Below are 15,541 nucleotides of genomic sequence, written 5' to 3'. Positions count from 1 at the left end.
CAGAATTCTTGCTTGGCCTGAGTGGCTTTGCTCTTTTTTTGTAAGAAGGTAGAGTTTACCTAATGTTTTCAGTGCCTTCACTCATGCCAGCTCCTGAGTATAGAGTTCATTCTCTTCAGATGCCAGCTGTTCACCTTGTCTCATTCAGACAGCTTTTGAAATGCAGTTTTCTTCATGATGTTCACAGGAGGTGAAAATGTCCTTTTTACTTTTTTTTTAATAACCTAGAATGAATGTCTGCTCTGTAAATACATATTGAAAGTTTAGTTATATTTGTACTCTCACCTCCTAGTATAGACTCAAGCATGATTTGTACTTTCAGTTTTGTGTATTTGTTGCCTGACTGATTTAGATAATCAAATATTAGAGAATATGAGATTTTGTAATTTTAACTGTGAAAGTGAATTAGTGAATATTTGATTCCCTGGCATGTTCAGTCACGTATTATCTTATTTAGCACACTGTTGACAACACACAATATTCAATAATATTGAATATTCATTCAATAATAAATGCTAATCTTTCTAGTTGTGTTCTGGAAATGAGTTTTAAATTCCTTCTTTATTCCAGATCCCTTTAAGATGCACCATGATGACGGCCTAGAAGATTCGCTCTTTTTCCCCAGTGGAACAACCAATACTTCAGCATTTGTAGAACAAAATGATCCCCTGAAAGACACTTATGGTATGACTTCTCTAACTGGATTTATTTCTGAATTCCAAGCAATTAATGTGGCCTTTCATTCATCACATTTGAAGTGAACCACTAGGGAAAGTCATGTTTAGGGACTCTTGTCTGTCACAAGGCTGTTTCTAAATTGGGCTTTCCTGATGGTTCAGTAAGTAAAGAATCTGCCTGCAGTGCGGGAGATCCAGGTCCAATCCCTGGGTCAGGAAGATCCACTGGAGAAAGAAATGGCAACCCACTCCAGTATTCTTGCCAGGAAAATTCCAGGGACAGAGTTTTAGTCATAAAAATTCACAGTTGAGCTGCTCAGAGGCTGCTTACCTCCTCTTATGGGAGAATCTTGAACTCTGTATCGTAGGGCCAGCTTCTGTCTCCACATTTTATTGGTTCATGGACTTTTTAAGAAAGTTATATCCTCCCTAAAGTTTGATTTCTTTATAAAATGGAGCCACCATTAGTTCTAACCTTAAAGATGTGGTGATGATTAAATAAAATTATGTAAAAGTACACCACGTAGTATCTGGTACATAGTAAAACGTTAAACAGATCTTAGTTCTCAATTAGTAGTATCCTCATTCCTGGTTTTATATAGCTTAACATGAATGTGGCCAAGGAACTGTAGGGCAGGCAAAGCTTTACTTCTACTCATCTTTGGTGTTCAGTTGAGTTTAATAAAAAGATTTATCAAAGAAAAAAGCAAGTAATTTGGGCTTCCCTGGTGGCTTAGATGGTAAAGAATCCACCTGTAATGCGGGAGAGCTGAGTTCAATCCCTGGGTTGGGAGGATCCCCTGAAGGAGGGCATGGCAACCCACTCCAGTATTCTTGCCTGGAGAATCCCCATGGACAGATAGGCATGCAACATATATCACATGGGAAGAAAGCAACTCAAAGTGGTAGCTTAGAAATTCAGTTTGTGTAACATCCTCAAGAAAGAATAATAAACTTATAGAGAAATGACAGGAAAAATGAAGCAATTTTACACTTCCAAGAGTCGTACTGTGGGAGGGTAAATATGTGGGAGGAAACTAATGGAGTCAGGTTTGTTGGCAGATTCCTCTGGTGCCCTCTCTGGCCTGATGAGCATCTCTTGCCAGTGAAAGGAACATTTATATCCTGCCTTTAGTCAGAAAGGCGGTAGCTTTTTCTGGGTTTGCTGTTTGCTTGAATGCCTTCAGCTCAAAATTTTTATGTCAAAGTGGTGTATCTGAGGGTGACATGTTCTGGTGTCCTTCATTACCCATCATCAGTAAGTCCCACTTCAAATTATGTTTATAATTTTGTTTTTGGTAAAGATCCTGACTAGTAGTAATATGTTTCACTTGTGCTTTCCTGTGGCCCTATGATCTCTTGGAAGAAGGATGTTGAATAAATTGACTTTGATGCTGTCATCTAATCTCCTGAGTTGATTTTGGCTTTGACTCCTGTTTTTTTTTTTTTTTTCAGCTCACTAGCTAGGGAGTCATTTAGTTGCATTGACTTCTCTCTTTACAGCATCTTTCTTCTCTTCCTTTATTCTCTCTCTGCTTTACCCTAATGAATGCCCCTATCTCTTCATACCTAGAGTATCTCAGTAGTCACCTGTCAGAATCCTGCTCCCTTTTAAAATTATTTCTGAATATGCCTGATCACTCTGACTCCTTGTTCTTTATTCTTATCTCATTTTCATGGTTAATACCTTAAGATAGCATGCCCCTGTCCTTTGGGGGTTTTTTGCTCTTGATTTATCTGGTTTTCCAGATCCTTCTTCTGTTGTTTGTTCTAATCTTGTTTTACCTCTCTGGTTTACAAGACCTATTTAAATCAGACTGATCTCATAGTCCAAGAAACATTCATGTGCTTTTGGCATCTTCATTCTTTTCTTTGCTCAATGGTATCTCCATTCCTGAAATTAACTTCTCTCTCCTCTCTTCTTATTCTTGTTTCTCCTCTGAAACCTTCTGTGACTATTCTGGTCTTCTTCATATTTGTTTGTAAACTCTAATAACATTTAGTCCATACAACACAGTTTTCCTTATTTGATATATGTGTCTTTTGCCTCTCTAGCTAAATTGTAATCCTGATGGCAAGGACCCGGTGATATTAAATCTCGTGTGATATTATGTCTGGCAGAGGACAGTATAATAATAATACTTTAAATCTGTCTAGTTCTTAATAATTTACAAATCATTTTCACAAAATTGTAATTTTTGAATCTTTGCAAAACACTGTAGGTGGCCAGTCAATGTTGATTAGTGGTGTGACAGCCTAACAGTTAGCCAAACCTTACACATGTCAGCGATTTTTACTTTTAAACTTTCCTGCTTTGTTTCTCATTGTTCCTGTTGACCTATGTCTTTATGGCAGTGTATATCAGATATCAAATGTGCTTTTTCCTCAATGTTGACTGAGTTTCAAAAATGGATTTCTGTGTTACTATTAGGTATGTTACCCTGCGACACATTTGCTCCTGCAGCTGTTGTTCCTCAGGGGTGGTCTGCAGAAGCCCCCAACCCTGCACACTTGGAATCCTTCACTTCCCCCGAGGCCATTCCACAGCCTCTGCAGCCAACAGAAGGTACATTATTAGACTCCTTCTTTGCACTTAATAGTTACAGTATCAGTAATCATCATATAGTTTTTAGCCTTTTGCTTGCAGCATGGATAAAACTTTCACCACTGTCACAAATGTTTTTAAACTTTTTAAACTTTTAAATGTTTTTAAAGTACTGACTTCACAGCTGGAGGAATTAAGTTGTAGTTGAAATACAATCAGGGTTAGAGGGCAAAGACGGTCCATGTAATTCAGTGCAGATTTAGAACTCAGAGGTGGGGGCGTTTCTTGACATCCACAGGTTCCCTTCCTGCCACTAATTGTGTACCTGTGTTGGTGTGTGTTTTTGGGGTTTTTTGACCTGTGTTTTTTTTCTCTCCTTTGCCTTTCCTCCTCCACTATATGTTCTGCCAATATTTTATTCTTCTAAATATTGAAACTGTTGAAGAGTAGCAACAAATGCATTAATGGACAGCTTTTTAGTTATGTTTAGGACGTTATGGTCACAAGCCAGATCTCTCATGGCCTAAAAACGTAAGTTTTGAGTGAAGAGCTATGAGCAGGCAATGATGGATCCTAAGTGTCCAACTTATTTCCCTTAGAGCCAGCTGAGAAAGTAGAAATGGCATCAGGAGAAGAGAGAGCAGAAGCATTGGAGATGATGATGAAACTGCAGGCGGCTGACATGGTGCCATCTCGAGAAGCAGAGATGGTCCTGGCTAAAGATGTGGTGCCAGCCACAGAGACAGGGGTGGCATTGGCTAAAGACATGGAATCACCTACCAAACCAGATGAGGCACTGGTCAAGGATGTGGAATCATCCATCGAATCAGATATGGCCTTAGTCAAGGATGTGGTACTGCCTGTACAAACAGAGGAAACCGCAGTTAAGGATGCCATATTGCCCACAGAAATAGATGTGTCTTTGGACGAGGACCTGGCACTGTCCACAGAAACAGAGGTATCCGCAGCCCAGGACATACTACTATTCAAAGAAACAGAGAGCATTCCACCTGTTACAATGGATTTGGCCTCAGCTGAGGGCACAGTCCCACCTACAGACCAAGAGATGACCCCCGTTAAGGGTGCAGCATCACTCTCAGAGATAGAGGCACCCCTGGATGAGGACATTGTGTCATCCACAGAAATACGCTCAGCCAAAGAGATAGGCCTGTCCTCAGAAACAGAGGTGGCCCTGAGCAGGGAAATGGGACTGCCCCCAGAAACAGAGGCCATTCTAGACAAGGACATGGCTGCACCTCCAGAAACAGAAGTCATCGTGCCAGTCAAAGACATGGCTCCATCCCCAGGAATAGAGACGACCCTGGCCAAGGACGTGGCTCCACGTCAAGAAATAGAGGTGACCCTGGGCAAGGATACGGTTTCACTTGCAGCAACAGAGATGGCCCTGGGCAGGAATGTGGCTCTGCCCCCAGAAACAGAGGTGACCCTGGCAAAGGATGTTGCTCAGCCCCCTGAAACGGAGGTGAACCTGGCCAACAATGCGGCTCTGGCCAAATTCTCAGAAGCAGAGGTGGTACCAGTTCCTGTTAAGGACATGGAAACTGCACAGACCCAGGAAGCAACAAGTGAGGATTCCCAGTTAAAATCTCTCCAGGATGAGGGACAGTCAGCTGTACCTCTCATGACTTCACCAGGTATGGGCTTACTTGCGGTATTTCTGTCCATGTAGTCTCCAGAAGAGTGAGGCGCGAGCATCATGCTAGGGAGGATGAAGACAGTCCCACTGTACTTTGCAAGTCTACACACATTCCTGCTCCCCTAGACAGTTTTTCTCACCTTCACCCTCCTCCGGCCGCCAGCCCCTTCTCCATCCTTTTTCTCACTCATCTTCCTGTTTTCCTTATAGATAATTGAAGATTGAAGTAATTAAAGAGAACTTTCACAGAATTCCACTTGCTCATGTATCTTACTACCTGTTTCTTTATCTTAGACTCTGCCTTCCCTCTTGTTGCCATCAGCAAACGGTCCTTGCTCCTAGTCATCAGAGCCAGCATCTTTGTCTTAAACTAAATCCCACCTTGTCTCCTTGTGCACATTGCCCTGGCCATTCTCTCTCTTCCTGTCTCTCACCAATTTCTGCCACTCCCCCCGCCCACCCTGCTTTATATTGGATCTTTCCTACCAACATAAAAACAGTTGTTATTTTTCCCTTATGTAAAAAAAAAAAAAAGAAACCAACCATCCCAATCCCCCTTGCCCTCCCCCTTCAAACTACCACTCCAGTTCTCTCTGCCCTCATAGGAGCATCCCTCATTCCTCAAAAACTGTTCCCATTTCCAATTTCTGCAAGGTGGAGAGGTAGCTGAATCAGTGCTTTTCTGAAATCTTTGTGGTTTTGACTTTTACCTTTAGAAGCAGTCGTGGCCATGGGCCAAAAGCACAGCTTGCCAACAGATGAGGATTCTGTGTTAGAAGAACTAGAGCAAAAGAAACCATCTAGTCAAACTTCTGAGCTTCCTTCAGAGACTTCAGGTAAGTCAGGAAACAAAGTGGCCTCTTTGAAACCACTTAAACTGGGAAAGACGAGAAGGTGTTAGAAGACATTGTTCCTGGTTATAAGGTGGTAGTCATCAGGACCACTTAACCAGATCTTGTGTTGATTAGGCAGAGTCATCTTGTTAGATATTTTAAAATTATCAGTGCATCAACCTAAGACAACTCATCCAAGACAGCCATTTACTGTTATATCCTGTGTTGCCTTAGGCAGGTTATTTAGTTTCCTTATATGCAGTTAACTCAGTTCTAAGATGAATGAATTGGTCACGTGTTCTGTCACTCCTTGCTAGTTACAGTTGGCTCCATGGCCCAACAGCTTCAGCCATTACCTAGGGGCTTATTAGAAATGCAGGATCATCGGCTCCTCCTCAGGCCTTTGTCATAAGATGCATTTTAACAAGTTTCCAGAATGTAACAAATTCTTAAATACACTAAGGAGCCTAAAATACTTGCTAACTTGAAAGTTGAATTATTCAGTGAGCTTCACACAGTTTTGATGCTAAGCCAGAAGCCTGTACACGTGATTATCAACTTTATCAACTTAGTGATTCTTTGTCTACTGTTCTGTGACTGTGGTTAGAACATGCACTTGGGGGCAGGGACCAAGACTTAGTTCACTTGGAATCTCTACTGCTTTGAACACTGGCTAGCACCAAGTAAATAAATATATGACTTTTAAAATGTTGTTTTAGTGATTTAGCATACCATTAAGGATTTCTCAAGTCCTTGTGCACATGTCATGCTAAGACATAAGTTCCCAGGCATGAACTCTGCAATCAAAGATGTATATAACAATTGAATTAAATAGTATAAGAGAGAGCACCAAATAGCTGTGGATTAATAGCCAAGTTAAATGATGCTGTGAATTGCTAAAGCCTAGCAGTTTTCAAGAAAAACAATAATTGGCCTGAGGTATATTAAGTAAATGGTAGGATTTGGAGGACATTGGAGGGATAAAGACAAGAACAAAAGTCACTGTTTTAAGTATTTTCATATTCTTTGAAGTCATTCATTGCATCAGACTTGGCAAGAGCTGTCCTAGTCTGCTCTCACTGAGTCTCTTTCCAGGATCTTGGATCCATACTTCATTCATTAACTAAGAGGCCAGAGGTGGTACTAGCTGACTTCCTGAAACTTTTCCAAGGATGCTCACCCTAATTGTTCTAATTCATCACTCTATTTTCATTATGTATATATCTCTGTCTTTTGGGAAGTACCTTTAGCAACAGAACATTGAAATTTAACACATTTGTCTTTCAAAGTAGGAGGCTCTGGTTCTGAAATAGTGTGGCTGTTTCTCTGGTCAAAATACTAATTCAGTAACTTTTCTTTTTCTTCTTTTTTTCCCTTTCTTTTTTTTTTCTTAAAGTAGTATAGTTCTGTTCTTCTGGTCTGTTTCCCAAGTAATTGGTATAATATTGATAAGTAGTATAATTTTGGTGACAGACTATTAGAATTGTAAAATCATATGTATTTCATTCAGTTAATCAATGGGAGCAAAAGAGGAGCTTACCATTGTTATTATCTTGGGAATTATGTACCTGTTAACAATAATTACAAATAAGGATCAGTTGAGATTTATAGGTATTTGGGTGTATATTATACAGTTCAGAAGATCTCTGTTTGAATTTCTTTTCTCAAGTTTCAAATATTTTGTAAATCTGTTTTGCAGGAAAAAAAAGTCTTCACCTGAGATGATGATCTTGGGTCTTTGTTAAATATGTGTTGATCCCAGTTAAGAATGAGAAATGTTTTGGAAAAAACTTTTCCTAAATGAATCAGTTTGTGGGTTGGTGAAAATGTCACTATTTAAATGTCAGTAAATGGATTTTTAAAAAAAGAAACAGTAACGAGGGATTTTCTGTTTGGAATTTTAGCCAGCTTCATGTATTGCAGGTACCCCTCCCACACAAGCCAAACCAGCGTGCAGACCCAGTGACCGCAGGTCCGCCCGGCCCACCCGGCCCAGGCCTTCCAGGGTCCCTCCTGAGCTGCTGGGAGGCTCTTCTCCATGGAAGACTCTTGATCCTGGGCTGGGCCCTTGCCCTTTGTCTGAGCTGGGTTGGGTTTCTGGTTCGTCTTCCTGTGGTGAGCCTGGGAACCAGAGGAAAACTATTCATGGTGACTTCCTTGAACCTCAGAGGGATCTTGGCAGGGAGGCCTGGGATATAGAAAGCTCACCAATGATGATGAAGAAAAAAAAGAAGAAACCAAAGCAGAAGAGGTATTCTCAACCCCGGGCTGGGGGACCTTGGGATGATGACAATGGAGACGAGACTAAAGGTTATTCCTTTGCCACTGACTCACAAAAGTCAGCTGTGCCCCCCAGCCAGCCCACCACTGTGGGCACAGAACATGGACTAGTGTCCAGAGACGACTTGAAAGGGGTATGTGAAACTGATTCCAGAGAAGCCAAACTGGTGGCTGAGAGCTTTGTCTCAGACAGTCTAAGTATTCCTTCACGTCCTTTGGAAGAAGCCCCGAAAACTACGGTAAATTCTCAGCCCAAACAGAGAGTTGAGGCACAGGTGAAAGGTAACAAGTCAGCACCACAGGGCCAGGAGAAGAAATTGCTGCAAGATGAGTGCATACTGCAGGCTGCACCCCACCTCCAGACGCCTGCAGATGAAAGCCAGACAGTCCGCTCCCTCAGTCTGAAAGGACCCCTGACAGAGGTTTCTTCACACAAAGTAGAAATTCCTTTGGAGGTCAGACCCAAAGAGAGTTGCGCTCCCATCATGAACCAAGAGGCTGTGGGTGGAGTTTCAAAACCCAGTGCAGCAAAAGAACTGCCTGCTTCCATATCCACTGTGACAGCAGGTGATCCATTAGGAAATAGTCTAAAAGAAGGGAATGATGAAAGTAAAATGACTGAACTGCAGAATGACAAACAGAAAGAGTTTTCTGAAGGAGCTGAAGAGGTTAAAGAACTAAAAAAGGAAAGTGTTCCCAAGCAAAGACATGAGAACAGCATCTTGGCTTCTGAGCAGCTGCAGGACACAGTGTTAGCTCAGGCCCCTGGACTAGGGAATGAACCATTTAAGAGGATGGCAGGTGATGGCAAAAGCAGGAAGGGGAAGACAAGTTCTGGGAAGGTGAGAGCAAGTTCTGGGAAGGTGAGAGCAAAGTCTGAGCCACCGTTCCTTGCAGATAGCCAGGACAGCAGAGCTGTCTTTGTGCCAAGTGGGAGGATGGCTACTGGGGATAAAAGTGAGGAGTTGGGGCTGGATTCTTCAAAGCAGCCAGGGACTGTGGCTGTGCTCACTGAAGCAATAGTGATGGGGGAACCTAAGGAGATGATGGACCCTAGGGTGGCGAGCACCTTGCAGGCATTGATTCCTTTGGGAAACGGGTCAGGCATGATTCAGGCTTCCAGTGCTAGAGCAGAAAGAGGCGCTGTAGCCACAGACATGGGGGTCAGCAACCAGAGCAAGGAGGAAAAGTGTCCTTGGATGGGTCATGAGGCAGCTCCTTGGATTTTTGAAAAGCCTAAAAAAAGAGGCAGTGAAGGCAAAACCAAAAAGTATAAAAATAATTATTCCACACAGCCTGCTAGAATGGAGAGGAAGGAAGAAATCCTTAACCCGCCTTTCGTAAGGAAGGATGGGGTTACCGATAGTACTCCCCATCAAAACAAGGAGTCGGAGCCTACTGTCCCTTTGTGCTCACATACCTCAGATACACCCACAGTGGAAGCAGATGACCAAAAGGGTAGAAATGTGGAGGCTAATTCTTTTGAATTTGGGGCTCTTGGCGGAAATAAAACAAACACAGGCAAGGATTCTCCTATTACTGAAATGGCTACCAAGATGACAGACGTGAGTTGCCAAGACCAAATCCCGGGGGCAGGATTTGTTCCTTCAGTCCTGGCTGAGGAGAATAAGACAGATGTGGCCAAAGGACACACTGCAGTGGCTGACAAACCAAGTAAAAGGAGTAATGATGGAAAAAGCACAAAGACTAAAAATAGTTTCCCTGAGAAGCACACTCTGGAGAATAAGATAGATGCAACAAAAATACATGTTCCCATGGAAACCATAGGGGACCACAGAATTGAAGGAATGGGCTATGTGGACGAAAATAGCAATATTACATTTACCTGCCCCAGAACTCCACCAGGGTTGATGAAAAAGTCAGTCCCCCTAGAGGCTCAGGAACCAGCAGCCTGTGAAAAACCACCCACTTCTACTTCTCAAGTAGTAAAGGAAAGTGATTCATTTCCAGGCACCTTGACAGAAAGTAAGCAAGAGACAGCTCCAGCCCAGATTCCCAAATTATTAGAGGTAGATAGTTACAGCAAAGAAGGAGTCCCAAAGGAACAAAGACCCGAGGGTCCCTCTGCTGTTATGCCCTCTATGAGCACAGGAGGAGTTGCCTCAACTCTGACAACAGCCATAGAAACAGTTAACAATCATTCTAACTGTCTTCAGGATAAAGGTGAGCTTGCTGGTGCCATGAAAAATGAAGCAGGGAGAGATGGAGAGCATGTGATAGGAGACTCTGAGTCCACGCCCTGTGGTGCCTCAAAGCACTCAGTAGAGGAAACCACAGAGCCGGCAGGGGGACACCTTCTTTCTGGAGTGCTGGCAAACGAACCCAGCCTGGCAGGTGAGGTCAGACGCCTAGAAGCATGTGCAGATAGGAGTAATTTCCCAACATGTCCAGTAAACAAAGAGTCTGAGCAAGGTTCTGCTCCAGTTTCAATTCCTCACCTACTGGGAGACAAAGCACAAAAGCCCAGTTTCTGTGAGGACCAAAGTACTGAAGGTAGAGATTCCAAGGGCCCAGATAATTTGAATAAGGAGGTAGATATGACTCTCTCGCTTCCAGAAAGTGAAAAGGATAAAAGGATAAATTGGAAGAAATCAGTCTGGATTCTGACATCAGAGAAATGGCGTATGTTTCCTTGGCACCACCAGAACTCCAGTCAGATGTCTTAGATGGCAAAATTGAAGTGACATTTTCAACAATGATAGATGAGTTAGTAGTAACTGCTTCCGAAGCTCCTCAACTCCCAGAATCCAAAGGCAAGATCTTGGAGGCACCTAAGAAAATGACAGAAAAAATCTGAATCAAAGGCTCTGGGAGAAGGGAAGAAGGAAGATAAAAGCAGAGTGGCCGAACCCATGAAAGGCTACATGAGACCTACCAAGTCCCGAGGACTGACTCCACTTTTACCAAAATCTACCATCCAGGAGCGAGAGCGATCCAAGCAACTCAAGTCCAGTGGTATGCACCTGCCGTGGGGAAATGTGTGTGCTTGTGGCTTTTGGTCAGCATCAAAAAGGCAAAGAGCTTGTGCTTTGGTTTCATTGACTCTAATCATCCTTGTTAACCGTTAATTTGTTGGCATGAAGACCTGTAACTGCTAATTACGTGTTTTCTGCAGCCAAGGCATGCCTTGTGTCCAGCTTGGGAGGCTGGTGACCTGGTTGCATGCCTTTTTACCCAGCACTGAACCTTGACTTTCAGGGGAAGTTGAATTTCAAACGATGAATTGTTTAGCAGGAAGCCTGTCACCATCCACAATATTCTCAATTAAACAACAAAAATAATGTACCTCCTATGTGTACAGCCAAATTTTAACCATTATTTTGTATAAGGATTCACAGGAGGAAAGAAAACATTTCATGTCCAGCTGTGTTGGGGATTTTTTTTTTCCAGTATACGTATGTAGCTTATGCTGGTGGGATTCAATATCCAAATTGCTTTTGGAGTAAATGGAAATGGAAGGCCCTTTATGGTAGCCTCCAACCAGATTGGTAGGCACAGACTTTATATATTTGTGTTTCTCATACTGGGAAATGATCTCTCAATGATGGAGCTGTATCTGTTTTTGTTATTTTTTCCCTGAAAAGTATACATCTCATCATGGCCTTTGAAGTTGTTCACAGCCTACAAACGATGCTGTTTCTTAATCACTGTTTCCTAGCTTGCATGAGGTAGCTACTAACTCCAGAAATGAAAACACGCTGGTTGGCCTTGGGGTAGCCAGTTAGGTTTTTGGAGGGGCTTCATCATGGGATGGTGTTCTGCATGGTATGGACTTGTTATTTTGGGTAGAGCTTGTGCTTTGCATGAATTTGTACCCAGTAAGGAATGTGTGTTCTGTGAGTAGAGAATGCTTAAACATTGCTATTTGCCTAAGACATTCTGATCTTTTCCATTTTTGTATCTTCTTTCTATTAGCTACCCTATTGTCAAGGCCAGAAATGAGAATGTATGTAAAGTGCTTCCAGCTTTCATTAAGATTCCCAGCCCTCTATCTGGTTCATTAGTTGTAGCTTCTAGACCCTTTCTTTTGTTTCAGCAGTAATTAAAGATAACATGTTAAGTTTTCTGAAACGTAGGCATCTGTTTTAGCTCAGAATTGCTGGAAAATGTAGAGGATTTTTCTGATTGTTGAGGAAACAAAGCAGGTGCTACAAGACTTTTGGGCCCCTCCCTTGGCTAGCCACCCTCAGAGACATGTGTTAGGAGTAGCTTTGCAGAGTGGCCAAGGAGGCAGTGATTTATCTTGGACAAAATATCTTCTCTAGATTTTATCACACCTTCTCCCTAAGGACAATCTATCCTTTTTTTTTTTTTTTTGCTAATTAAACTTTAGTAGGTAAAATTAAAATTCTCAAAAATTAATTTTTGAATAGGCTAATACATTCACATGGTATAAAAGGATATGCAGTAAAATGTAAGTCTGCTTCTCTCTTTTAAGCCCCATCCAAGTTTCTCTCTGCAGAGGCAACCAATGTTTAGTGTCTTACACAGCCTTCCAGACAATTTATGCATAAAGAATCAATGACATGTGTTTCCTGATTTTATAAAAGTGAGATATACCATGCATAATGACATGTACCTTGCTTTGTAAACCTAATTATTTTAGAGCTCTTATAAATCAGCAAAGCAAGGGGCCTCAGTCTTTTTTTAAATGTGTGCATGCGTGCCAAGTATGTCCCGCTCTTTGTGATCCCATGGACTGTAGCCAGGCTCCTCTGTCCATGGGATCTCCAAGCAAGAATACCAGAGTGGGTTGGCATTTCCTACTCCAGGGAATCTTCCCAACCCAGGTGTAGAACCCGCATCTCCTGCATTGGCAGGTGGATCCTTCACCACTGGCACCACCTGGGAAGCCCCCTTTTTAAATAGCTGTGTAGTATTTCATTGCATGGAAATAACCCTAATGTATTTTACTACTTCTTTATTGATAGATGAATAGGTGTTTTCCTTTTTTTTTTCCTATTAGAAACCAGGTACATAAACTAATCTTGTACATACAGAATGTCATACTTACGTATATACTTTTAAAAGTATATCCATATAATAAAAAGGGGCTTTGAACACCTCTGGCTTGAAGAATATGTGTTTGTCATTTTGATCGGTGTTGCCGAAGTTCCTCATCGGGCCAGAGCTGCACCAGAGCTGTTCTCCACCCTGATCTAGACCAGTACTTGTTCCCCTGTACTTTCTCTAATAGTGTGGTTTTTCTTTTTTGTTAGGTGTGCCAACCTAATAGGTTAAAAAATTTATTCTTGGTATAAGTTTATTTTGTGTTTTACTTCTTAAATGACTTGCTTTGTTATCCAGTTTATGAAAGCTGTATCTACTCTGAGTTTATAAAACATTTAAATTTTTCACATTTTTAATCTTTCTGATCAGTGTAGAATTTGCTTATTTGTTTCTGTGTCTTTGTTTTTATTTATGAGATGTGAGACACAATTAGTTGATTTTCCTACTGTGTTGGGGTACTGTAGCTCCCTCTGAAATGCCACCTTTGTCGTGCTCTAAGTAACACAGTGTGGCTTAATAATATATTTTAATATCTAATAGGTCTAGCCCCACATCTCACTCTATTTTTCACAGTTTTCCTTACTATTTTTGCTTATTATTTCATATAAACTTGACAGTTGGTTCATAGTTTTGCAGGGGGGAGTCAGTCAATCTTGTTCTTGAAATCACAAGTAAATGTATAGATTACCCTAGGGAGAGTTGTTGTATATACTGAGATTTTCTATCCAACCAACATAATACATGCCATGTTCAGTAATATCAACACGTTGTAAGTTTATGTGGTTTTCATCCCTTGCTGGTATTTTGATATTTCCTTGGTGCATATCTTGTATATTTCTACTAAGTCTTATTTGAAGGTGTTCAGGAGAGCAGGTGAATGTTCCAGTGCACAGAGTGTTGAGCAAGGCTGTGCTCTGAGGCAGGGGACTGCATTGGAATGGGGAGTGTCTGGGTTTGTCCTGGGGAATGGGGCAGGGTGACCCCTTATGCCCAATCACCGTTGGTTCATGTGGGCTCTGATGTTTAGCATGCATAACTGGTAACAGACCTGTAACAGGGCTTAGTAAATTTTACTTTTTACTTAGTAAATTTTACTTTTGTTCTTCACTTTGAATCATCTCCTGTGGTCAGATGGTGTTACCCATGGCGTTCAGGGTTTGAACAATGTGTTATTAGAGGTATCCATAAAAATAATAGCAGTTACCACATGTTAAGTGAGTACTAAGTGCCTGGTTGTCTGCAGGGTAGGTAGGTGGATAGTCATGTACACAAACACGTGCACTCAAGCCTACGGTACTTGAATGATTCTCCCCATTTTACATGTGAGAAGATGGAGGCTTCCCATGTTATGACTGTGGAGGTCATGACCATTGGTAAGGTCACACAGATAAGTAATTGGCAGAATAGAATTTGAACTCAAGTCTTTCTGACTCTCAGGGCCATGCTTTTCTCATTCTTGCCTCAGAGGAACCTTCTAGAAGCTTTAGGTTCTTAAAAAAAAAAAGGGTGAAGGTTGATGATTAGTAATTATATTTTTTAAATTCTAATACCTAAGTTGTATTACTAAGCACTTTTCTAGTTGGAAAATGGAGACACATCATGAGGACATAAACTGAATCAGAATCTAATTTAGGATTAGAATCTAGGTCTGTCCAGCATTTTAGTCTCTAAGCAGAGACTGTGTTTGATTTATTCATGTGTTCTCCCTAATACCCAGCATAGAGCTTGACTTTATATATATGATGCCTAATGACAGTTTTGAATTATAAATGAGTTACCTTTTACTAGGCTTATCTTCTTTGGAAGTAGAGAAAGTAAGTATACTGCTAAAGTCTCTTCCAACGTAATGATTCCTCTCTTTTTTCATGCCTTAAGTTTAGGGAAACTTCAGCAGAAGGTTCCTTTGCATATTATGCATGTTGTTCTAAGCAGGGAACATTGAGATACTTTAGGAATCTGAGATCAGCTTGTCAGAAAAGTTCTTCTTTGGGACTGTGTGTTTTGTGTAGGGGGGAGCTATTCTGATGGGGAGATCCTTCCTGGATTCTAGTGTATCCAGTGGCTCTACAGTAGGTGCTCCCCCAGAAGGAAGCCAGGGAGAGCTGGGCTGGGACAGTTATCACAGGTCCATAGATAGCCCTTCCCTTTGCCACAGTGAGAGCCTTTTCTCCCTTTTATCTGGCTGCGTTCCTTTTTCTTCAGTTTGTTTGAGCCGACCTACTGTCTTAGAACAGTTGGGAATATCAGTTTATGGTAGGAAATTCTCTTGGTGTGAAACTTGAAGTAATTTATAAACACCATTTCCTAACAGTTTCAAGGCCCTTGTGCATAAACAAAATATGCTCAGCAGATGAAAAAATCATTTGTAATCTTAGAGCTCACTACAGTCTTACAACTGGAGATGTGCCCATTTGAGAATATCTTAAATGTAGTGCCATTTGTGAAGTTTCCTAATTGCCTTCTTCCCACTTTCCCTCTCATTTTCTGGCTTGTTTTCTTTTTACTCAGTTCAGTTCAG

At 41.6% G+C, this 15,541-nt stretch overlaps 1 protein-coding gene across 1 annotated transcript in view; it reads left to right on the top strand.

Annotated features, from left to right (window-relative positions):
• The window catches only part of LOC113888854 (microtubule-associated protein 4-like), a 42,577-nt gene extending 31,576 nt beyond the window's left edge, over positions 1-11,001 (top strand). Inside the window, exons 3-7 of the mRNA XM_027535834.1 lie at positions 571-684; positions 3,109-3,243; positions 3,822-4,877; positions 5,596-5,715; positions 7,636-11,001. Coding sequence (XP_027391635.1) covers positions 571-684; positions 3,109-3,243; positions 3,822-4,877; positions 5,596-5,715; positions 7,636-10,679 — 4,469 coding nt within the window. The 3' untranslated portion in view covers positions 10,680-11,001. The remainder of the gene's footprint in view (positions 1-570; positions 685-3,108; positions 3,244-3,821; positions 4,878-5,595; positions 5,716-7,635) is intronic.
• Positions 11,002-15,541: the final 4,540 nt, after the last annotated feature.

This window comes from Bos indicus x Bos taurus, unplaced genomic scaffold (genome assembly GCF_003369695.1).
Source record: "Bos indicus x Bos taurus breed Angus x Brahman F1 hybrid unplaced genomic scaffold, Bos_hybrid_MaternalHap_v2.0 tig00002564_arrow_arrow_obj, whole genome shotgun sequence".
Lineage (NCBI taxonomy): Eukaryota > Metazoa > Chordata > Mammalia > Artiodactyla > Bovidae > Bos > Bos indicus x Bos taurus.
Note: the sequence above shows the minus strand (reverse complement) of the source record. Positions and strands in the feature narration are given on the sequence as shown.